Source organism: Salvelinus namaycush, chromosome 21 (genome assembly GCF_016432855.1).
Source record: "Salvelinus namaycush isolate Seneca chromosome 21, SaNama_1.0, whole genome shotgun sequence".
Classification (NCBI taxonomy): domain Eukaryota; kingdom Metazoa; phylum Chordata; class Actinopteri; order Salmoniformes; family Salmonidae; genus Salvelinus; species Salvelinus namaycush.
The window spans coordinates 49,853,208-49,879,586 of NC_052327.1; the positions used below are offsets into that span (position 1 = coordinate 49,853,208).

The 26,379-nt window shown below is 43.4% G+C and overlaps 2 protein-coding genes across 3 annotated transcripts in view; both read left to right on the forward strand.

Moving 5' to 3' along the window:
• nptna (neuroplastin a) overlaps positions 1–16,831 on the forward strand; it is a 56,023-nt gene extending 39,192 nt beyond the window's left edge. For both annotated transcript variants that reach the window (XM_039017836.1, XM_039017837.1), the window contains exons 6-8: positions 6,620–6,641; positions 8,009–8,077; positions 14,890–16,831. In XM_039017836.1, coding sequence (XP_038873764.1) covers positions 6,620–6,641; positions 8,009–8,069 — 83 coding nt within the window. In that variant the 3' untranslated portion in view covers positions 8,070–8,077; positions 14,890–16,831. The remainder of the gene's footprint in view (positions 1–6,619; positions 6,642–8,008; positions 8,078–14,889) is intronic.
• A 3,357-nt stretch (positions 16,832–20,188) lies between these two features.
• LOC120065953 (potassium/sodium hyperpolarization-activated cyclic nucleotide-gated channel 3-like) overlaps positions 20,189–26,379 on the forward strand; it is a 46,260-nt gene continuing 40,069 nt past the window's right edge. The window contains exon 1 of the mRNA XM_039016994.1: positions 20,189–20,808. Within this exon, the coding sequence (XP_038872922.1) occupies positions 20,189–20,808 (620 nt within the window). The remainder of the gene's footprint in view (positions 20,809–26,379) is intronic.

Below are 26,379 nucleotides of genomic sequence, written 5' to 3' on the forward strand. Positions count from 1 at the left end.
GGTTACCCTCATATTAACCCACAGTGATCAGGGTTTCCTCTGCTATTAACCCACAGTGATCAGGGTTTACCCTCATATTAACCCACAGTGATCAGGGTTTACCCTCCTATTAACCCACAGTGATCAGGGTTTACTCTCCTATTAACCCACAGTGATCAGGGTTTACTCTCCTATTAACCCACGGTGTTCAGAGTTTACCCTCATATTAACCCACAGTGATCAGAGTTTACTCTCCTATTAACACACAGTGATCAGGGTTTACTCTCCTATTAACCCACAGTGATCAGGGTTTACCCTCATATTAACCCACAGGGATCAGGGTTTACTCTCCTATTAACCCACAGTGATCAGGGTTTCCTCTCCTATTAACCCACAGTGATCAGGGTTTACTCTCCTATTACCCCACAGTGATCAGGGTTTACCCTCCTATTACCCCACAGTGATCAGGGTTTACCCTCATATTTACCCACAGGGATCAGGGTTTACCCTCATATTAACCCACAGTGATCAGGGTTTACTCTCCTATTATCCCACAGTGATCAGGGTTTACCCTCATATTAACCCACAGTGATCAGGGTTTACCCTCCTATTAACCCACAGTGATCAGGGTTTACTCTGCTATTACCCCACAGTGATCAGGGTTTACCCTCCTATTACCCCACGGTGATCAGGGTTTACCCTCATATTAACCCACAGTGATCAGGGTTTACTCTCCTATTAACCCACAGTGATCAGGGTTTACCCTCCTATTAACCCACAGTGATCAGGGTTTACTCTCCTATTAACCCACAGTGATCAGGGTTTACCCTCATATTAACCCACAGTGATCAGGGTTTACCCTCCTATTAACCCACAGTGATCAGGGTTTACTCTCCTATTAACCCACAGTGATCAGGGTTTCCTCTCCTATTAACCCACAGTGATCAGGGTTTCCTCTCTTATTAACCCGCAGTGATCAGGGTTTCCTCTCTTATTAACCCACAGTGATCAGGGTTTACTCTCATATTAACCCACAGTGATCAGGGTTTCCTCTCTTATTAACCCGCAGTGATCAGGGTTTCCTCTCTTATTAACCCACAGTGATCAGGGTTTCCTCTCTTATTAACCCACAGTGATCAGGGTTTCCTCTCTTATTAACCCACAGTGATCAGGGTTTACTCTCATATTAACCCGCAGTGATCAGGGTTTACTCTCATATTAACCCGCAGTGATCAGGGTTTACTCTCATATTAACCCACAGTGATCAGGGTTTACTCTCCTATTAACCCACAGTGATCAGGGTTTCCTCTTATATTAACCCGCAGTGATCAGGGTTTACTCTCCTATTAACCCGCAGTGATCAGGGTTTACTCTCATATTAACCCGCAGTGATCAGGGTTTACTCTCATATTAACCCGCAGTGATCAGGGTTTACTCTCCTATTAACCCACAGTGATCAGGGTTTCCTCTCTTATTAACGCGCAGTGATCAGGGTTTCCTCTCTTATTAACCCACAGTGATCAGGGTTTACTCTCATATTAACCCACAGTGATCAGGGTTTACTCTCATATTAACCCACAGTGATCAGGGTTTCCTCTCATATTAACCCGCAGTGATCAGGGTTTACTCTCATTTTAACCCACAGTGATCAGGGTTTACTCTCATATTAACCCACAGTGATCAGGGTTTACTCTCCTATTAACCCACAGTGATCAGGGTTTCCTCTCATATTAACCCACAGTGATCAGGGTTTCCTCTTTTATTAACCCACAGTAATCAGGGTTTCCTCTTTTATTAACCCACAGTGATCAGGGTTTCCTCTCATATTAACCCACAGTGATCAGGGTTTACTCTCATATTAACCCGCAGTGATCAGGGACATGTGTTCCACATTGTTACCACTACTACCTTGCTAACATCGTCCCAGCTGGCCTAACATCGTCCTTTCTGGCCTAACATCGTCCCAGCTGGCCTAACATCGTCCCAGCTAGTCTAACATCGTCCCAGTTGGCCTAACATCGTCCCAGCTGGCCTAACATCGTCCCAGCTGGCCTAACATCGTCCCAGCTAGTCTAACATCGTCCCAGTTGGCCTAACATCGTCCCAGCTGGCCTAACATCGTCCCAGCTGGCCTAACATCGTCCCAGCTAGTCTTATATCGTCCCAGCTAGTCTAACATCGTCCCAGCTAGTCTAACATCGTCCCAGCTGGCCTAACATCGTCCCAGCTGGCCTAACATCGTCCCAGCTGGCCTAACATCGTCCCAGCTGGCCTAACATCGTCCCATCTGGCCTAACATCGTCCCTGCTGGCCTAACATCGTCCCATCTGGCCTAACATCGTCCCAGCTGGCCTAACATCGTCCCATCTGGCCTAACATCGTCCCAACTGGCCTAACATCGTCCCAGCTGGCCTAACATCGTCCCAGCTGGCCTAACATCGTCCCAGCTGGTCTAACGTCGTCCCAGTTGGCCTAACGTCGTCCCAGCTGGCCTAACGTCGTCCCAGCTGGCCTAACATCGTCCCAGCTAGTCTAACGTCGTCCCAGCTAGTCTAACATCGTTCCAGCTAGTCTAACATCGTCCCAGCTGGCCTAACATCGTCCCAGCTGGCCTAACATCGTCCAAGCTAGTCTAACATCGTCCCAGCTGGCCTAACATCGTCCCATCTGGCCTAACATCGTCCCAGCTGGCCTAACATCGTCCCATCTGGCCTAACATCGTCCCAGCTGGCCTAACATCGTCCCATCTGGCCTAACATCGTCCCAGCTGGCCTAACATCGTCCTAGCTGGCCTAACATCGTCCTAGCTGGCCTAACATCGTCCCAGCTGGCCTAACATCGTCCCATCTGGCCTAACATCGTCCCAGCTGGCCTAACATCGTCCCATCTGGCCTAACATCGTCCCAGCTGGTCTAACATCGTCCCAGCTGGCCTAACATCGTCCCAGCTGGCCTAACATCGTCCCAGCTGGCCTAACATCGTCCCAGCTGGCCTAACATCGTCCCAGCTGGCCTAACACCGTCCCAGCTGGCCTAACACCGTCCCAGCTAGTCTAACATCGTCCCAGCTGGCCTAACATCGTCCCAGCTGGCCTAACACCGTCCCAGCTGGCCTAACACCGTCCCAGCTGTCCTAACATCGTCCCAGCTGGCCTAACATCGTCCCAACTGGCCTAACATTGTCCCAGCTGGCCTACCTGAATGAGAAGCAAGAGGACAAACAAGACAAAGACATGCGTTTCAAATGGTTCCTTATTCCCTTTATAGTGCACTACTTTGGACAGTGGGCCTATAGGGCTCTGTATATAGGGACCAGGGTACCATTTGAGGAGCAAGCCAAGGCCCTTCGACAGTCGTTAATAATAGACACTTCCCTGTGTCATATTACCCATGAATATTCTATCACTGAGATTGTCCTGACAAGGTGTGTCCTAAAGCAACTGTGTTGTGTGTCGTGTGTGTCGTGTGTCGTGTGTCGTGTGTGTGTGTGTGTGTGTGTGTGTGTGTGTGTGTGCGTCCGCCTGTTGAGTGAAGTAACTCAGACTGAATTATTGAGTGCAAGCGCAGGCAGCATAGTGTCAGGTAACGACAGAGCCGATGTCTACTGCGAAGGTCTGACACGCACACACACACACACAGACACACGCACACACACACACACACGCACAGACACACGCACACACACAGACACACACACACGCACAGACACACGCACAGACACACACACACGCACGCACACGCAGACACACACGCACGCACGCACACACACACGCACACACACGCACAGACACACACACACGCACGCACACACACGCACAGACACACACGCACGCACACGCAGACACACACACGCGCACGCACACACACGCACAGACACACGCACACACACAGACACACACACGCACAGACACACGCACACACACAGACACACACACACGCACAGACACACACACACGCACAGACACACACACACGCACGCACACACGCACGCACAGACACACACACACGCACGCACACACGCACGCACACGCAGACACACACGCACGCACACACACGCACAGACACACGCACACACACAGACACACACACACGCACACACACACACACACGCACGCACACACGCAGACACACACACAGACACACGCACACACACAGACACACACGCACAGACACACACACAGTTAATATATATTAGCAGTGCTAAGACAAGTTTAGAGTATACAAGTAGGGTATTACTGTGTAATATTTTCCCCGCCTCTTTCCCAAATTGCCTAACCCAACCTATGTTTGGTAAGTGAGAGACTCCTGCATGCCTCTTGAGTTTCAATCAGCATCTATAACATACTATGCCTGGCCCCAGAGCTGTGTGTGTTGTTCAGCTAACTCCTATGGTTGTTGTACCATAGGATATTGGCCAAGACAGCAAATCTGACCCCAGGATACATTCACATAACATTATCTACATGCGTCTATCCACAGTGGGCAACATTTGGCACGAGACGTCAAACAGACGTAATTTTCTGGTTGTAAACTGATTTTTGTTGTTGGGAAGATTGTCATATTACCAGTTTACAACTAAACAGTCTCTGTAGAGACGTTTTCTTTTTACTGACGGCATCAAGATGTCATCAAGACGTCATATTTTGGTTGTTATCTGGTCATATTACCAGTTTACAACTAAACGGTCTCTGTAAAGACGTTTTCTTTTTACTGACGGCATCAAGATGTCATCAAGACGTCATATTTTGGTTGTTATCTGGTCATATTACCAGTTTACAACTAAACGGTCTCTGTAAAGACGTTTTCTTTTTACTGACGGCATCAAAATGTCATCAAGACGTCATATTTTGGTTGTTATCTGGTCATATTACCAGTTTACAACTAAATGGTCTCTGTAAAGACGTTTTCTTTTTACTGACGGCATCAAAATGTCATCAAGACGTCATATTTTGGTTGTTATCTGGTCATATCACCAGTTTTGCTCGCTAGGTTTTCTTTAGAACCTTAAAGTATAATGCATCTTAACTTGCTGCTTAGGCTACTTCTCTATGGAGTTTCACAGTCAAAGCTTACATAAACAAATAGAAATTGTATATTGTGCCAAGGTCACCTTCAAGGGTATCTTCAGTTTTGAATGTATTGTATTCTTTAGTTTATGTTAGGAGCATAATATACCTTTGTAAAGAGTCAATTAATATAATATAATACATGCCATGTAGCAGACGGTTTAATAAAAAGGGACTTATGTGTACGTACATAAACAATTTCAATGCAGTGCGTGAATAGACTTTTGTGCGCAGTTTGTCTGCCTATGCATGATACGGTATGTTTGTAACAAAAGTTAATTTAAACTTGCATCTGCTCTGCTTGAATTTCATAATCACTTTCTCATCCCATGGTTCTTGTTGGGTTTTATGGCTCTTTTTGACTGCATTTGGTGTTAATTGTGACTGTGATTGTCCGTCTCATGCTACGTTTTAAGATGGCTTCCATTCAGTATAGGGTCTATTCTCTATTTAACTTCTTTACCTGAGCTTCCATTCCATCAGCATGGTTATGAGATTAAGTTTAGTTCATTCACATATGGAATTTAACTGAATTCCACGTATGGAATTTAACTGAATTCCACTTCTGGAATTTAACTGAATTCCACTTCTGGAATTTAACTGAATTCCACTTCTGGAATTTAACTGAATTCCACTTCTGGAATTTAACTGAATTCCACATATGGAATTTAACTGAATTCCACTTATGGAATTTAACTGAATTCCACATATGGAATTTAACTGAATTAAACTTATGGAATTTAACTGAATTCCACGTATGGAATTTAACTAAATTCCACGTATGGAATTTAACTGAATTCCACATATGGAATTTAACTGAAGTCCACATATGGAATTTAAAGGGACATTTAGAAAGTGTTTCAACTTCATATTCATCATCTCCAGCACCACCCCAACATCAACATATGTGAAAATGGCGTGTTTCTATGTTTTGTAGTTAAAAAGAGAGAGGGAATGGGAAAAGGGGGATACCTAGTCAGCTGTACAACTGAATGTCTTCAACTGAAATGTGTCTTCCGCATTTAACCCAACCCCTCTGAATCAGAGAGGTACGGGGGGGTGGCTGCCTTAATCAAGATAAGTGTTTTGAATGACATCATTAACCAATATGTAGACATTTAGTGGACAATTAGTAGACAATTAGTATGCAATTAGTAGTCAATGCATACTCATAATTGTTTAAAATCAAAAGATGTAAACCGATGTGATTGGAAACAAGTCATCTAACCTCTTCTTTTTTTTTTTACTACAAAACATAAAAATGCACCGTTTTCACATACTGTTGATGTTGGAGTGGTGCTGAAGATTATGAATATGTGAAATTGCCCTTTAATTCCACTTATGGAACTAAGTTTAAATTCCAAAATGATGTAACTATGGAACACGCAGAACTGTCTTGGAACATCCTTCAACCAAGCCTCCAACCAGACAAGATGTTACAGTCATATTACCACTGTGACACATTGCTTATTTTTTTAGACATACTTTCTACCAAAACAATTGCCATTTCACCATCGGCGTGCACCATTTTCTTAATTTGTCTTAATTTCTCCGTATTTTCCCTTTGTGCATCAGATGACGAACCAGCTGGACCAATGTAAGTACATTTATGTTACAGTCATGTATTTAGTTAGAAGTCTACGTATGGTGTTTTGCTTTAGTATTTCCGTGCTGTATCTTTTTCTGTAAACTACTGAATATATGTATACATCCATACAGCATGCTCTAAAAAAAACTTTTGAATGATCAGTAGATGTAGGGTTCTAACCCTTTTTAATGATCAGTAGATGTAGGGTTCTAACCCTTTTGAATGATCAGTAGATGTAGGGTTCTAACCCTTTTGAATGATCAGTAGATGGAGGGTTCTAACCCTTTTGAATGATCAGTAGATGTAGGGTTCTAACCCTTTTGAATGATCAGTAGATGTAGGGTTCTAACCCTTTTGAATGATCAGTAGATGTAGGGTTCTAACCCTTTTGAATGATCAGTAGATGTAGGGTTCTAACCCTTTTCAATGATCAGTAGATGTAGGGTTCTAACCCTTTTCAATGATCAGTAGATTTCGTGTTCTAACCCTTTTTAATGATCAGTAGATGTAGGGTTCTAACCCTTTTGAATGATCAGTAGATGTAGGGTTCTAACCCTTTTTAATGATCAGTAGATGTAGGGTTCTAATCCTTTTTAATGATCAGTAGATGTAATGTTCTAACCCTTTTGAATGATCAGTAGATGTAGGGTTCTAACCCTTTTTAATGATCAGTAGATGGAGGGTTCTAACCCTTTTTAATGATCAGTAGATGTAGGGTTCTAACCCTTTTGAATGATCAGTAGATGTAGGGTTCTAACCCTTTTTAATGATCAGTAGATGTAGAGTTCTAACCCTTTTGAATGATCAGTAGATGTAGTGTTCTAACCCTTTTTAATGATCAGTAGATGTAGGGTTCTAACCCTTTTTAATGATCAGTAGATGTAGGGTTCTAACCCTTTTTAATGATCAGTAGATGTAATGTTCTAACCCTTTTGAATGATCTGTAGATGTAGGGTTCTAACCCTTTTTAATGATCAGTAGATGTAGGGTTCTAACCCTTTTTAATGATCAGTAGATGTAGGGTTCTAACCCTTTTGAATGATCAGTAGATGTAGGGTTCTAACCCTTTTTAATGATCAGTAGATGTAGGGTTCTAACCCTTTTTAATGATCAGTAGATGTAGTGTTCTAACCCTTTTGAATGATCAGTAGATGTAGGGTTCTAACCCTTTTGAATGATCAGTAGATGTAGGGTTCTAACCCTTTTGAATGATCAGTAGATGTAGGGTTCTAACCCAATTTTAATGATCAGTAGATATAGGGTTCTAACCCTTTTGAATGATCAGCAGATGTAATGTTTGTGATCAGCAATAAGGTGTATTCCAGTAGAATTATTTTGATGGTAACCCAGTCTAACGTGTGTTTATCCTATTGAAGGAAAACTAACTCCACCAACAATCACAAAGACAAGAACCTTCGTCAGAGGAACACAAACTGAGAACACTGGTAATTATTATTTTTTTTTTTTTAAATCTCCACTCTATTGGTAATGCCAAGATAAGGAAATGAAGTATCACGCATCTGATTCAGGATCGTTTTTTGCATACAGAACACAATTAATAGGATCACATAGATGGTGGGGGAGGGGCTGATCCTAGTTCAGCACTCCTAATCTGAGAAGCTTGATACATATGATCTGTTTACCCAGTTGTTGTTGTTGTTGTAGTTGTTGTTGTTGTTGTTTACTGCATCATGTAGCTACAGTATGTTATGAATAACCTGTCAATCACCACAGATAGCCACATGTTGTACAGGAGATCAATATTGAAAAACAAAGCTAGTCTACTTTATCAATGAACTGTGACCACACTGTATCTCGTCAATACCACTGACAGATAGATGTAATCTCGTCATTACCACTGGCAGATAGATGTAATCTCGTCATTACCACTGGCAGATAGATGTAATCTTGTCATTACCACTGACAGATAGATGTAATCTCGTCATTACCACTGGCAGATAGATGTAATCTCGTCATTACCACTGGCAGATAGATGTAATCTCGTCATTACCACTGGCAGATAGATGTAATCTCGTCATTACCACTGGCAGATAGATGTAATCTCGTCATTACCACTGGCAGATAGATGTAATCTCGTCATTACCACTGGCAGATAGATGTAATCTCGTCATTACCACTGACAGATAGATGTAATCTCGTCATTACCACTGGCAGATAGATGTAATCTCGTCATTACCACTGGCAGATAGATGTAATCTCGTCATTACCACTGGCAGATAGATGTAATCTCGTCATTACCACTGGCAGATAGATGTAATCTCGTCATTACCACTGGCAGATAGATGTAATCTCGTCATTACCACTGGCAGATAGATGTAATCTCGTCATTACCACTGGCAGATAGATGTAATCTCGTCATTACCACTGGCAGATAGATGTAATCTCGTCATTACCACTGGCAGATAGATGTAATCTCGTCATTACCACCTGCAGATAGATGTAATCTCGTCATTACCACTGGCAGATAGATGTAATCTTGTCATTACCACTGACAGATAGATGTAATCTCGTCATTACCACTGGCAGATAGATGTAATCTCGTCATTACCACTGGCAGATAGATGTAATCTCGTCATTACCACTGGCAGATAGATGTAATCTCGTCAATACCACTGGCAGATAGATGTAATCTCGTCATTACCACTGGCAGATAGATGTAATCTCGTCATTACCACTGGCAGATAGATAAAAATCTCGTCATTACCACTGGCAGATAGATGTAATCTCGTCATTACCACAGGCAGATAGATGTAATCTCATCATTACCACTGACAGATAGATGTAATCTCGTCATTACCACTGACAGATAGATGTAATCTCGTCATTACCACTGACAGGTGTAATCTTGTCATTACCACTGGCAGATAGATGTAATCTCGTCATTACCACTGGCAGATAGATGTAATCTCGTCATTACCACTGGCAGATAGATGTAATCTCGTCAATACCACTGACAGATACATGTAATCTCGTCAATACCACTGGCAGATAGATGTAATCTCGTCAATACCACTGGCAGATAGATGTAATCTCGTCATTACCACGGGCAGATAGATGTAATCTCGTCATTACCACTGGCAGATAGATGTAATCTCATCATTACCACTGGCAGATAGATGTAATCTCGTCATTACCACTGGCAGATAGATGTAATCTCGTCATTACCACTGGCAGATAGATGTAATCTCGTCATTACCACTGGCAGATAGATGTAATCTCGTCATTACCACTGGCAGATAGATGTAATCTCGTCATTACCACAGGCAGATAGATGTAATCTCGTCATTACCACAGGCAGATAGATGTAATCTCGTCAATACCACTGACAGATAGATGTAATCTCGTCATTACCACTGACAGATAGATGTAATCTCGTCATTACCACTGACAGATAGATGTAATCTCGTCATTACCACTGGCAGATAGATGTAATCTCGTCATTACCACTGGCAGATAGATGTAATCTCGTCAATACCACTGACAGATACATGTAATCTCGTCATTACCACTGGCAGATAGATGTAATCTCGTCATTACCACAGGCAGATAGATGTAATCTCGTCATTACCACAGGCAGATAGATGTAATCTCGTCATTACCACTGACAGATAGATGTAATCTCATCATTACCACTGACAGATAGATGTAATCTCGTCATTACCACTGACAGATAGATGTAATCTCGTCATTACCACTGACAGATAGATGTAATATCGTCATTACCACTGACAGATAGATGTAATATCGTCATTACCACTGACAGGTGTAATCTCGTCATTACCACTGGCAGATAGATGTAATCTCGTCATTACCACTGGCAGATAGATGCAATCTCGTCATTACCACTGGCAGATAGATGTAATCTCGTCAATACCACTGACAGATAGATGTAATCTCGTCAATACCACTGGCAGATAGATGTAATCTCGTCAATACCACTGGCAGATAGATGTAATCTCGTCAAAACCACTGACATATATATGTAATCTCGTCATTACCACTGGCAGATAGATGTAATCTCGTCATTACCACTGGCAGATAGATGTAATCTCGTCATTACCACTGGCAGATAGATGTAATCTCGTCATTACCACTGGCAGATAGATGTAATCTCGTCATTACCACTGGCAGATAGATGTAATCTCGTCATTACCACTGACAGATAGATGTAATCTCGTCATTACCACTGACAGATAGATGTAATCTCGTCATTACCACTGACAGATAGATGTAATCTCGTCATTACCACTGACAGATAGATGTAATCTCGTCATTACCACTGGCAGATAGATGTAATCTCGTCATTACCACTGGCAGATAGATGTAATCTCGTCAATACCACTGACAGATATATGTAATCTCGTCATTACCACTGGCAGATAGATGTAATCTCGTCATTACCACTGACAGATAGATGTAATCTCATCATTACCACTGACAGATAGATGTAATCTCGTCATTACCACTGGCAGATAGATGTAATCTCGTCATTACCACTGGCAGATAGATGTAATCTCGTCATTACCACTGGCAGATAGATGTAATCTCGTAATTACCACTGACAGATAGATGTAATCTCGTCATTACCACTGGCAGATAGATGTAATCTCGTCATTACCACTGGCAGATAGATGTAATCTCGTCATTACCACTGGCAGATAGATGTAATCTCGTCATTACCACTGGCAGATAGATGTAATCTCGTCATTACCACTGGCAGATAGATGTAATCTCGTCATTACCACTGGCAGATAGATGTAATCTCGTCATTACCACTGGCAGATAGATGTAATCTCGTCATTACCACTGGCAGATAGATGTAATCTCGTCAATACCACTGACATATAGATGTAATCTCGTCATTACCACTGGCAGATATATGTAATCTCGTCATTACCACTGGCAGATAGATGTAATCTCGTCATTACCACTGGCAGATAGATGTAATCTCGTCATTACCACTGGCAGATAGATGTAATCTCGTCAATACCACTGGCAGATAGATGTAATCTCGTCATTACCACTGGCAGATAGATGTAATCTCGTCATTACCACTGGCAGATAGATGTAATCTCGTCAATACCACTGGCAGATAGATGTCATCTCGTCAATACCACTGCCAGATAGATGTCATCTCGTCATTACCACTGGCAGATAGATGTAATCTCGTCAATACCACTGGCAGATAGATGTAATCTCGTCATTACCACTGGCAGATAGATGTAATCTCGTCATTACCACTGGCAGATAGATGTAATCTCGTCAATACCACTGGCAGATAGATGTAATCTCGTCAATACCACTGGCAGATAGATGTAATCTCGTCATTACCACTGGCAGATAGATGTAATCTCGTCATTACCACTGGCAGATAGATGTAATCTCGTCATTACCACTGGCAGATAGATGTAATCTCGTCATTACCACTGGCAGATAGATGTAATCTCGTCAATACCACTGACATATAGATGTAATCTCGTCATTACCACTGGCAGATAGATGTAATCTCGTCATTACCACTGGCAGATAGATGTAATCTCGTCATTACCACTGGCAGATAGATGTAATCTCGTCATTACCACTGGCAGATAGATGTAATCTCGTCATTACCACTGGCAGATAGATGTAATCTCGTCAATACCACTGGCAGATAGATGTAATCTCGTCATTACCACTGGCAGATAGATGTAATCTCGTCATTACCACTGGCAGATAGATGTAATCTCGTCAATACCACTGGCAGATAGATGTAATCTCGTCATTACCACTGGCAGATAGATGTAATCTCGTCATTACCACTGGCAGATAGATGTAATCTCGTCATTACCACTGGCAGATAGATGTAATCTCGTCATTACCACTGGCAGATAGATGTAATCTCGTCATTACCACTGGCAGATAGATGTAATCTCGTCAATACCACTGGCAGATAGATGTAATCTCGTCATTACCACTGGCAGATAGATGTAATCTCGTCATTACCACTGGCAGATAGATGTAATCTCGTCATTACCACTGGCAGATAGATGTAATCTCGTCATTACCACTGGCAGATAGATGTAATCTCGTCATTACCACTGGCAGATAGATGTAATCTCGTCAATACCACTGGCAGATAGATGTAATCTCGTCATTACCACTGGCAGATAGATGTAATCTCGTCATTACCACTGGCAGATAGATGTAATCTCGTCATTACCACTGGCAGATAGATGTAATCTCGTCATTACCACTGGCAGATAGATGTAATCTCGTCATTACCACTGGCAGATAGATGTAATCTCGTCAATACCACTGACAGATAGATGTAATCTCGTCATTACCACTGGCAGATAGATGTAATCTCGTCATTACCACTGGCAGATAGATGTAATCTCGTCATTACCACTGGCAGATAGATGTAATCTCGTCATTACCACTGGCAGATAGATGTAATCTCGTCATTACCACTGGCAGATAGATGTAATCTCGTCATTACCACTGGCAGATAGATGTAATCTCGTCATTACCACTGGCAGATAGATGTAATCTCGTCATTACCACTGGCAGATAGATGTAATCTCGTCATTACCACTGGCAGATAGATGTAATCTCGTCATTACCACTGGCAGATAGATGTAATCTCGTCAATACCACTGGCAGATAGATGTAATCTCGTCATTACCACTGGCAGATAGATGTAATCTCGTCATTACCACTGGCAGATAGATGTAATCTCGTCATTACCACTGGCAGATAGATGTAATCTCGTCATTACCACTGGCAGATAGATGTAATCTCGTCAATACCACTGACATATAGATGTAATCTCGTCATTACCACTGGCAGATAGATGTAATCTCGTCATTACCACTGGCAGATAGATGTAATCTCGTCATTACCACTGGCAGATAGATGTAATCTCGTCATTACCACTGGCAGATAGATGTAATCTCGTCATTACCACTGGCAGATAGATGTAATCTCGTCATTACCACTGGCAGATAGATGTAATCTCGTCATTACCACTGGCAGATAGATGTAATCTCGTCATTACCACTGGCAGATAGATGTAATCTCGTCATTACCACTGGCAGATAGATGTAATCTCGTCAATACCACTGGCAGATAGATGTAATCTCGTCATTACCACTGGCAGATAGATGTAATCTCGTCATTACCACTGGCAGATAGATGTAATCTCGTCATTACCACTGGCAGATAGATGTAATCTCGTCAATACCACTGGCAGATAGATGTAATCTCGTCAATACCACTGACAGATAGATAAACAATAAGAACGCCTGCTCTTTCCACGACAGACTGACCAGGTGAATCCAGGTGAAAGCTATAATCCCTTATTGATGTCACCTGTTAAATCCACTTAAATCAGTGTAAATGAAGGAGAGGAGACATGGTTAAAGAAGGATTTTTAAGCCTTGAGACAAATGAGACTTGGACTAAAGTTATACTGTTACATTGGTGCCGTGACCCGGATCACTGGTTGCTGCGGAAAAGGAGGAAGTCGAAAGGGGGGTGAGTGTAACCGATGTGAAATGGATAGCTAGTTAGCGGTGGTGCGCGCTAATAGCGTGTCAATCGGTGACATCACTCGCTTTGAGACCTTGAAGCATCGTTACCCATCGGTAACGATGCTTTGTGGGTAACTGTTGTTGATGTGTGCAGAGGGTCCCTGGTTCGCGCTCGGGTCGGTGCGAGGGGACGGACTAAAGTTATACTGTTACATATGTGCTCCATTCAAAGGGAGAATGGGCAAGACCAAAGATTCAAGTGCCTTTAAACGGGGTATGGTAGTAGGTTCCAGGCGCACCGGTTTGAGTGAGTCAAGAACTGGAAGCCTACAGGGTTTTTCACACTCAACAGTTTCCCGTGTGTATCATGAATGGTCCACCACCCAAAGGACATCCAGACAACTTGACACAACTATGGGAAGCATTGGAGTCAACATGGGCCAGCATCCCTTTGGAACGCTTTGTAGAGTCCATGCCCCGACAAATTGAGGCTGTTCTGAGTTATATATATTATAAACTGACAGATAGTTATATATTATACATGAAATCGCCCCTGAAAGTGGTGTACAACTGCCAGGGTTGGGGTCAATTCCATTTCAATAAATCCAGGAAGTGAATTTAATTGACTGAATTCAAATGGAATTATCCCCCAACCATGGTGCCATTACAACCAAAGCAATTTAATTTACACGGTAATGACTTGCTTCCTATTTTTCCTTCCACAGATAATAACATATTATACATGTATGTATCGACCACATGAAGGTAACCAGGAGAAGGATTCATAGAAATGGGTTAATAAGAATTTATCTGCCAATCAAACGATGTAGAGCTGAAGAGGAGGAGGAGCCTCTGTAAATGTCTGTATTGTATGACGAGGCATGCCTTCTGATTGGATTATCTAGCTATCGTGTGATAAGGGTGAAGAATGTGATCAATGAACGTGATCCCATAACATTATGAATGATTTACGAAGTGTCTATGAAGCATTATAACCATTGTTTGCTGCATGCAGTTATTGATTGTCGCTGTTTATTGATTGTTTGATTGATTATGTATTCTTATCAAAATTCTTATCATTTTCCAATTTTTACTTAATTCTGAAGTAATGCATGCAAGGTATTCTAACTTTCTGTTTGGTCCAGACATGACATGGCTTTTTGGCCTGCGTCCCAAATGACACTGTATTTCCCTATATAGTCCCCCCCCCCCCCCTCCCCCCTCCCCCCCGAAGGTCTCTGGTCAAAAGTACTGCACTCTATAGGGTAGGAGTATTCAAATCTTATCATACGAGGTATGTAGAACTGATGTTTATTCTGTTCTACCTGTTAACACCTAACTGGTGTTCCAGGTGTAAACCAGGCCCGGATTAAAGAAACAGGAGTGGAAATGTTTTCAAAGTCCAGATTTGAATGTGAATGGTATAGAATAGGGTGTCACTTGGGACTCAGACTTGTTTTTTGTTTACTTCGATAGATAATCACTATTTGTGCTAAAGACTTTGCAATGTAAAAAGGGAGGGAAAAAAACGCCACCAATTATAATCTGGTATGACAGTAGATCTGTACAGTTTATCATTCTGCTGAATACCATTTTATAAATCGGTTACTTATTTATTCATATTTTATCAGATTATTTCTGGTTTCACATTTTAGTAAGGGCTTTGCAATGTCTTTTGAATTTGATTGAAAATTCCTATATTTAACATGTACTGTATGTATGTATCCAACCACCTTATATAACCATACATGTAGTAATATGAAGGATATTCATTCATGAGATGCACTTACATTTTGAAAAAATAATGGAAATTAAAAAAAATCTCTATAAAGTTAATTTAGTATGTAATTGTAACAACTCCTCCTAATCCTTCTAACTGCTGTGTTTGACTGAACTAAAGTGTGTATTGTGTATAGCATGGCTATTATCCTATGCAATAATAATCAATATTGATATTAATATATACAAATCCCTCTTAGCAGCTTTTAGATTCTCTAATCATCTCTAGAGCTTTGATAGATAGCGTACTGGATAGCTAGCTGTATGGTGATCTATAATCATCTCTAGAGCTTTGATAGATAGCGTACTGGATAGCTAGCTGTATGGTGATCTATAATCATATTTAGAGCTTTGATAGATAGCGTACTGGATAGCTAGCTGTATGGTGATCTATAATCATATTTAGAGCTTTGATAGATATCGTACTGGATAGCTAGCTGTATGGTGATCTATAATCATATTTAGAGCTTTGATAGATAGCGTACTGGATAGCTAGCTGTATGGTGATCTATAATCATATTTAGAGCTTTGATAGATAGCGTACTGGATAGCTAGCTGTATGGTGATCTATAATCATATTTAGAGCTTTGATAGATAGCGTACTGGATAGCTAGCTGTATGGTGATCTATAATCATATTTAGAGCTTTGATAGATAGCGTACTGGATAGCTAGCTGTATGGTGATCTATAATCATATTTAGAGCTTTGATAGATAGCGTACTGGATAGCGTGTTGATCTCTATAGATGATAATGTTATACAGTATATCTAGAAGTTGGAGCTAGGTAGGAGGCAGTGGAACAACAGGAACTATGTTATGTATGTCAAGATTGACACTTGTAAAGCAATCCCCAAATCAATCCCAAGTCATTTTTAAGAATAAAAACCTAAAAATAAATGGTTTGTTTCAGTTGATGACTTGATTTTCATCCATTTCCGAGCTTGCAATCACACACACACACACACACACACACACACACACACACACACACACACACACACACACACACACACACACACACACACACACACACACACACACACACACACACACACACACCTACCCCTTCACAACCAGCAGACAGGCATGGGCTGTAAACATTGTGCTGCCTGTTTTATTGTTAAATGTGAAAACAGCACCACCTAGTGGTCACATGAGGAACCAACAACGCTGTGTGAGTAGAAAAGCTACAGGTAGTTAGTTACTGGTTGATGCAGGGAAAAGGCTACCAACTAAATAAAGCTAAAACCTCCCAAGATAGGTGATTTGTTTACGGGGTGTGTACAGTGTGTGTACGGGGTGTGCGGTGTGTGTGTGTGTGTGACTACATGCATCTTTCATTTCTCCATCATCGGGCTCATAATTCTCTCTGTTTTTAGCGCAAGTCCAGAACTCTTCCATCCAGACCCGAACAGCAGAAGCACAACTGAAGGGGGCACTATTGTCTCATATAGAGAGTCAGCTATCTGGCAGAACCATGTATCCCATATAGAGAGTCAGCTATCTGGCAGAACCATGTATCCCATATAGAGAGTCAGCTATCTGGCAGAACCATGTATCCCATATAGAGAGTCAGCTATCTGGCAGAACCATGTATCCCATATAGAGAGTCAGCTATCTGGCAGAACCATGTATCCCATATAGAGAGTCAGCTATCTGGCAGAACCATGTATCCCATATAGAGAGTCAGCTATCTGGCAGAACCATGTATCCCATATAGAGTCAGCTATCTGGCAGAACCATGTATCCCATATAGAGAGTCAGCTATCTGGCAGAACCATGTATCCCATATAGAGAGTCAGCTATCTGGCAGAACCATGTATCCCATATAGAGTCAGCTATCTGGCAGAACCATGTATCCCATATAGAGAGTCAGCTATCTGGCAGAACCATGTATCCCATATAGAGTCAGCTATCTGGCAGAACCATGTATCCCATATAGAGAGTCAGCTATCTGGCAGAACCATGTATCCCATATAGAGAGTCAGCTATCTGGCAGAACCATGTATCCCATATAGAGAGTCAGCTATCTGGCAGAACCATGTATCCCATATAGAGAGTCAGCTATCTGGCAGAACCATGTATCCCATATAGAGAGTCAGCTATCTGGCAGAACCATGTATCCCATATAGAGAGTCAGCTATCTGGCAGAACCATGTATCCCATATAGAGAGTCAGCTATCTGGCAGAACCATGTATCCCATATAGAGTCAGCTATCTGGCAGAACCATGTATCCCATATAGAGAGTCAGCTATCTGGCAGAACCATGTATCCCATATAGAGAGTCAGCTATCTGGCAGAACCATGTATCCCATATAGAGTCAGCTATCTGGCAGAACCATGTATCCCATATAGAGAGTCAGCTATCTGGCAGAACCATGTATCCCATATAGAGTCAGCTATCTGGCAGAACCATGTATCCCATATAGAGAGTCAGCTATCTGGCAGAACCATGTATCCCATATAGAGAGTCAGCTATCTGGCAGAACCATGTATCCCATATAGAGAGTCAGCTATCTGGCAGAACCATGTATCCCATATAGAGAGTCAGCTATCTGGCAGAACCATTTAATACAACGGGGCACAACATCTGGACTGAGGTTGTCACACAGTGGTCGGAACATCACAGATGTCATAATGGACACACACACACACACACACACACACACACACACACACACACACACACACACACACACACACACACACACACACACACACACACACACACACACACACACAGACTGGAGAACAAAGCATAGCTTGGCAAATCTGATTTGTAATAAAGGACTACCAGTTGGTTTATTCAAAGATAAAAAATAGTTTTTTCAGTAAATAAATAAACGTTTATTCGACAGATGCCCCCCCCACCCCCACACACACACACTTACACACACACACACACACACACACACACACACACACACACACACACACACACACACACACACACACACACACACACACACACACACACACACACACACACACAGCACCAATACAATGACTCTATCAGACGGCTAGATACCATAATAACAGAAGCAGTTGTTGGAAAGCTAATTTCCCTTCTCTCTCTGCCCCTTAAGACAATTAAACAAAGCCATTTAGATCCTAAATAATGGCACCCTAGTCCCTATATAGTGCACTAGGGTCCATAGGTCTCTGGTCAAAAGTAGTGCACTATATATAGGGAGTAGGGAACCATTTGGGAGGAGGTCATTGTCTTTCTGTATGACCAGCACAGTTGGATACATTTCAATTCAGGAAGTAAAACGGAAATGTTATTTGTGAATGTCATTGACCCATCAATTAACCCAGATAAATAACAGCAGTTCAGGTGTGAACCAGTGTGTCTTTGTGTGTGTGTGTGTGTGTGTGTGTAGCAGCCTATAGTTTATCATTTACAACAAAGTATATCATCCAAGACTGTCAAGGGTGTTTTTAAATCACACCCTCTTATCACCCAGCCTGACTCCTGCTGGACTGGGATGCTGAGAGCAGCGCTCCTATGGCAACCCGGTAGATCATCGATATCAGCACACACAGCAGCCAGCGGTGTTTGAATGTAAGCTGGTGAGGACTGACTGACTGCGTGGAAGGCTGCATGTCATAATTTCCTATTGACAGCCAGCTAGCCAGGGCTTTAATATTTGGGGAGGAGAATCAGGAGAGAGAGGAGATCATGCTTTGTCATTAAGGACCACAGAGACACAAGCCAGCCAGCATCCTTCCTCACTCTGCCTCCCGACTGGCACGTCCGATAATTAGCGCAGACAGCATGCAGACAGCATCAGTACCCCTGATGTGTTGTCGTCATCTAGGCTACTACACTCTGATTTAGGAATACCTTAATAGCTGGATGTCATTCATTGAGTTCCCGGACATGTAGGCCTACCGTAATATGACCGTCGCGCCGAAGCGGTACGAACTGTTGCAACCCGGAGCAGACAGCAGCACATTTCAAGTGTCAAGTAAGATTCGAACTGTCCCTGTTCTGCTGCAGATGCGCCGTCACTGCTTTCGCAAACCTGCGCCGTTTGAGTTTATGAAATACATGTTTTGTAATCATCATAGCGTGTATATTTGTGTATCTTTGTCCAACGCGTTTTTCTCGTAGCCCAGACTAGTGCGTATCTGTCGCATTTGTTCCTAAATACCATCTAATGGATAGGTTTCATTCATCCATGCGCAAAAGGCTGTACAGCTTGCCGCAAAACATTGATCAAAAAGGCTCTGTATCTGTGATGGTTGACGACGGAGGAGAATACGGTGGTGGCGACGACACCAAGAAGAAAAGTACCGGTATCAGGCTGAAGTCTCTCCCTCCTCCTGGACCATCCCCCACCAGCAGCTGGAAGAGCAACGGGGACCGGGACCCCAAGAGCGGAACTGCCGGAGACTTGGAAACGGACATTGCCATCAAGACCAACTTGAATGGGGACTGTCGTCTGGTCAGAGGTCGCCTTTCCTCCATCACTGGTCGACTTACTCTTGGGTCAGATCCAGCTGAGCAGCGGAGGCTGATCTCCGAGGCAGACACCGGTGCTAAAGAAGAGAGTTACCCCGGAGGGGGCGAGCTGGGAGTTCAGGGTGCCGGCGGTCGCAGTGCTGGTGCACATCGCCGATCGTCCGTCTTCGATCAGTCCACTTTCATCAAGTTAGAAGGAACCGAACCGATCATGCCAGACGAAGCAGAGCAGTTGTACCGGGCGGGCTTCATGCACCGGCAGTTCGGGGCGATGCTTCAACCAGGAGTCAACAAGTTCTCTCTGAGAATGTTGGGGAGCGAGAGGGCCGTGGAACACGAGAGAGAACGCGTCAAGTCTGCAGGATTTTGGATCATTCACCCATACAGTGATTTTAGGTAATTATCGTTCCTGAGGATCTTTATCAGTCATTAATTAGGTTACTGAATAATTTGACTGAAACCAGACAAGTGTCTGATTTAGACAAGTTAAAGGCCTCTCGTAGTTTTCACACCCTCTCCGATTCATTGTTGCGATAATAACCTAGCATAGTTTACTAGCTCACCAAGTTAAGCTTTTCAGTAACATATGAAGAAAAGTTTGTGGTCACCCTTGGTGTTATCTTCACAGGGTACAGTGTCCAAAGCTAAGCTGTTTGAGATGGTGTCAGCTGATGAAAGTCAAGACTCTTTCTGTTTTTTAAATTTAAACTCAATGCTCCTATTGGGTCTTGTCCGAAGTAAAGCTCAAACATAGATGCCAGTTCAATTTAAATACCGTTTTTAGATTTGACTACTGGCATGCATATTCATTTTGCAGTTCCAGGCATATTCATATCCGACTAATACTGCTGGTACTGATCTTTTAGGCTCAGTTTGTTTTGACTCAATATGGATATGTCTGTGTGTGTACATATGTGTGCTCAGAGAGAGAGAGAGAGAGAGAGATCCTGTCTCACAACTATTTATTTCATACCACACCAACACAAACAAGTGCATTCGTTCCATCATGCCATCTGTTCTTCACCACACACATAAAATGTTTTTTTCCCGTATCATTTTAACCTTGAGTTCTCTCTCTCTGCTCTCATCAACAGGACATGTCCACTGTCCTGGCATGTTGGGACTTATCCTCCTATCCTGATGTGTTACAGTGTCGTCCCCCCCCCCCCCACACTCATCTGAATTACATTTAGTGAGGCCATGGGATTACAGAGAGAGAGAGTGTGCAGCAGGCCGGACCGCTATGAGCTAGGTCAGGGCTTTTTAAAATGGGGTAATTAAAATAGAGTAACATGACTGTTCAAGATATTAGAAGCACACATCAGGCAGGATTATGACCTCACAATTAGTTTAATGGGAGGGTGTTTGGGGGGGGGGGGGGGGGGGGGGGGGGTGAGGACATGGGAAGGTGGGGGGGGGAGAGGGGGGAGGACAGGGGAAGGTAGGGGGGAGAGAGGAGGAGGGGAGGACAGAGGAAGGTAGGGGGGAGAGAGGAGGAGGGGAGGACAGAGGAAGGTAGGGGGGAGAGAGGAGGGGAGGACAGAGGAAGGTAGGGGGGAGAGAGGAGGAGGGGAGGACAGAGGAAGGTAGGGGAGAGAGGAGGGGAGGACAGAGGAAGGTAGGGGGGAGAGAGGAGGAGGGGAGGACAGAGGAAGGTAGGGGGAGAGAGGAGAGGAGGGGAGGACAGAGGAAGGTAGGAGGGAGAGAGGAGGAGGGGAGGACGGTAGGGAGGAGAGAGGAGAAGGGGAGGACAGAGAGGAGGGGAGGACAGAGGAAGGTAGGGGGAGATGTGGTGATGAAGTTACATGTATATGTGGTGATGAAGTTACATGTATATGAGCACAAGTTGTTTCTGTAACTATACTGTGACGATAATCTAAAAAACGTTTTTGAAATACTGATTTTGGGAACTGTCTTAATGTTACTAGGGAACTGTCTTAATGTTACTAGGGAACTGTCTTAATGTTAGCGCACGGATCCCGTTACCGGGATAAGCTGGAGCGCGAGCTGGGCCTCTCTTTGCTGACTTCTTTGCTGACTTCTGTCTATGTGTCTATGTGTCTATGTGTGTGTGTGTGTGTGTGTGTGCGTGCGTGCGTGCGTGCGTGCGTGCGTGCGTGCGTGCGTGCGTGCGTGCGTGCGTGCGTGCGTGTATGTATAAAATAATTTCCTCGCCCAGGCTAGATGGACGTCATATTGTACAATTTCTGTCTCCCCTTCATGGCTTCACTGTTGCATTCAAGACAAGGTCGTTTTTACTGATCTGTTTGTCAGCAGAGTAGTAAAAAGTAGGTTGCATATACAGCATGAAAAGTGTTTGTAAAAAGGCCTGTGCAAAGAAAGGAGAATGAACGTCTCTGATTAGTAAATCTTTTTTTATTTTTTATTATTTTTCTCCCCAATTTCATGGTATCCAATTGGTAGTAGTTACTGTCTTGTCTCATCGCTGCAACACCCTTTCGGACTCGGGAGAGGCGAAGGTCGAGAGCCATGCTTCCTCCGAAACACAACCCAACCAAGCCGCACTGCTTCTTGACACAGCGCACATCCAATCCAGAAGCCAGCCGGTGGTGTCAGCGTGCACTGCGCCCGGCCCGCCACAGGAGTTGCTAGTGCACGATGAGACAAGAATATCCCTGCAGGCCAAACCCTCCCTAACCCGCACGACGCTGGGACAATTGTGCGTCGCCCCATGAGCCTCCCGGTCGCGGCCGGCTGCGGCAGAGCCTGGGCTCGAACCTAGAATCTCTGGTGGCACAGCTAGCACTGCGATGCAGTCTCTTAGACCACTGTGCCACCTGTGAGGGACCTCTGATTAGTAAATCATCATCAAATGTATTTATATAGCCCTTCTTACATCAGCTGATATATCAAAGTGCTGTACAGGTGTAGAAGCACGGTGGCTAGGAAAAACTCCCTAGAAAGGCCAAAACCTAGGAAGAAACCTAGAGAGAAACCAGGCTATGAGGGGTGGCCAGTCCTCTTCTGGCTGTGCCGGGTGGAGATTATAACAGAACATGGCCAAGATGTTCAAATGTTCATAAATGACCAGCATGGTCAAATAATAGTAATCACAGTGAACAGGTCAGGGTTCCATAACCGCAGGCAGAACAGTTGAAACTGGAGCAGCAGCACGGCCAGGTGGACTGGGGACAACAAGGAGTCATCATGCCAGGTAGTCCTGAGGCATGGTCCTAGGGCTCAGGTCCTCTGAGAGAGAGAAAGAAAGAAAGAAAGAAAGAAAGAGAGAAAGAGAGAATTAGAGAGAGCATACTTAAATTCACACAGGACACCGGATAAGACAGCAGAAATACTCCAGATATAACAGACTGGCCCTAGCCCCCCGACACAAACTACTGCAGCATGAATACTGGAGGCTGAGACAGGAGGGGTCAGGAGACACTGTGGCCCCATCCGATGATTAGGCCTACTCTATGTCACTACGTTTCTGATTAGGCCTACTCTATGTCACTACGTCTCTGATTAGGCCTACTCTATGTCACTACGTCTCTGATTAGGCCTACTCTATGTCACTACGTCTCTGATTAGGCCTACTCTATGTCACTACGTCTCTGATTAGACCTACTCTATGTCACTACGTCTCTGATTAGGCCTACTCTATGTCACTACGTCTCTGATTAGGCCTACTCTATGTCACTACGTTTCTGATTAGTCCTACTCTATGTCACTACGTCTCTGATTAGACCTACTCTATGTCACTACGTCTCTGATTAGACCTACTCTATGTCACTACGTCTCTGATTAGGCCTACTCTATGTCACTACGTCTCTGATTAGGCCTACTCTGTCACTACGTCTCTGATTAGGCCTACTCTATGTCACTACGTCTCTGATTAGGCCTACTCTATGTCACTACGTTTCTGATTAGGCCTACTCTATGTCACTACGTTTCTGATTAGGCCTACTCTATGTCACTACGTCTCTGATTAGGCCTACTCTATGTCACTACGTTTCTGATTAGGCCTACTCTATGTCACTACGTCTCTGATTAGGCCTACTCTATGTCACTACGTCTCTGATTAGGCCTACTCTATGTCACTACGTCTCTGATTAGGCCTACTCTATGTCACTACGTCTCTGATTAGGCCTACTCTATGTCACTACGTCTCTGATTAGGCCTACTCTATGTCACTACGTCTCTGATTAGACTCTATGTCATTTTTGTTTGTATTTGCTGTTCTCCAAATTTTATTTTAAATTTGTTTAATTGCGTAGAAATGCAGTAAATGAACGTCAACTTTTCTTCTTTAAAAAAAAAGGTGAAAATGACAAACTTTAGAAGCCTTTTTAAACCTTGAATACACTCCAAGTTTTCATTTCCTGCAACAGCAGGGTGATCAAATTAACATGAAGATCACTTTATTGGTCAATTGCACACAAGGTCCAATCAAAATGTGACTTCTACTTTTAATGGAACCCCTCTGAAAGACTGTACATACACTGAACAAAAATATAAACGCAACATGTGTCACGGCTGTTGAAAGGAGAGGACCAAGTGAGCGTACATACTTTTAATAGTAGATGTCGCCAACAAAACAATAAACACTACCAAAACAAACCGTGAAGCTAAAGGCTATGTGCCCTAAACAAAAGTCAACTTCCCACAAAAACAGGTGGAAAAAAGGGATACCTAACTATGGTTCTCAATCAGAGACAACAATAGACAGCTGCCTCTGATTGAGAACCACACCCGGCCAAACACAAAGAAATAGAAAACATAGAAATAAACAAACTAGAATGCCCACCCTAGTCACACCCTGGCCTAACCAAAATAGAGAATAAAAACCTCTCTATGGCCAGGGCGTGACAACATGTTACAATTTCAAAGATTTTACTGAGTTACAGTTCATATACGGAAATCAGTCCATTTAAAAAAATGTATTAAGCCCTAATCTATGGATTTCACATGACTGGGAATACAGATATGCATCTGTTGGTCACAGATACCTTTAAATAAAGGTAAGGGCTTGGATCAGAAACACAGTCAGTATCTGGTGTGACCACCATTTGCCTCATGCAGCGCAACACATCTCCTTCACTCACATGGAGTTGATCAGGATGTTGATTGTGGCCTGTGGAATGTTGTCCCACTCCTCTACAATGGCTGTGAGAAGTTGCTGGATAATGGAGGGCTCTGGAACACGCAGTCGTACACTTCGATCCAGAGCATCCTAAACATGCTCAATGACATGTCTGGTGAGTATGAAGGCCATGGATGAACTGGGAAATTTTAAGCTTCCATTAATTGTTTACAGATCCTTGCAACATGGGGCCGTGCATTATCATGCTGAAACATGAGATGATGGCGGCGGATTAATGGATTGACAATGGGACTCAAGATCTCATCACGGTATCTCTGTGCATTCAAATTGCCATCGATAAAATGCAATTGTGTTCATTGTCCGTAGTTTATGCCTGCCCATACCATAACCCCACCGCCACCATGGGGCACTCTGTTCACAACGTTGACATCAGCAAACTGCTCACTCACACGACCCCATAGACACTGTCTACCATCTGCCCGGTACAATTGAAATCGGAATTCATCCGTGAAGAGCACACTTCTCCAGCGTGCCAGTGGCCATCAAAGTTGAGCATTTGCTCACTGAAGTCGGTTACGACGACGAACTACAGTCAGGACAACGAACACGCAGATGAGCTTCCCCGAGACGGTTTCTGACAGTTTGTGCAGAAGTTCTTTGGGTGTCCAAACCCACAGTTTCATCAGCTGTCCATGTGGCTGGTCTCAGACAATCCCGCAAGTGAAGAAGCTGGATGTGGCTGGCATGGTTACACGTGGTCTGCGGTTGTGAGGCCGGTTGGACGTACTGCCAAATTCTCTAAAACGACGTTGGAGGCGGCTTAAGGCAGAGAGATTAACATTTAATTATTTGGCAACAGCTCTGGTGGACAATCCTGCAGTCAGCATGCCAATTGCACGCTCCTT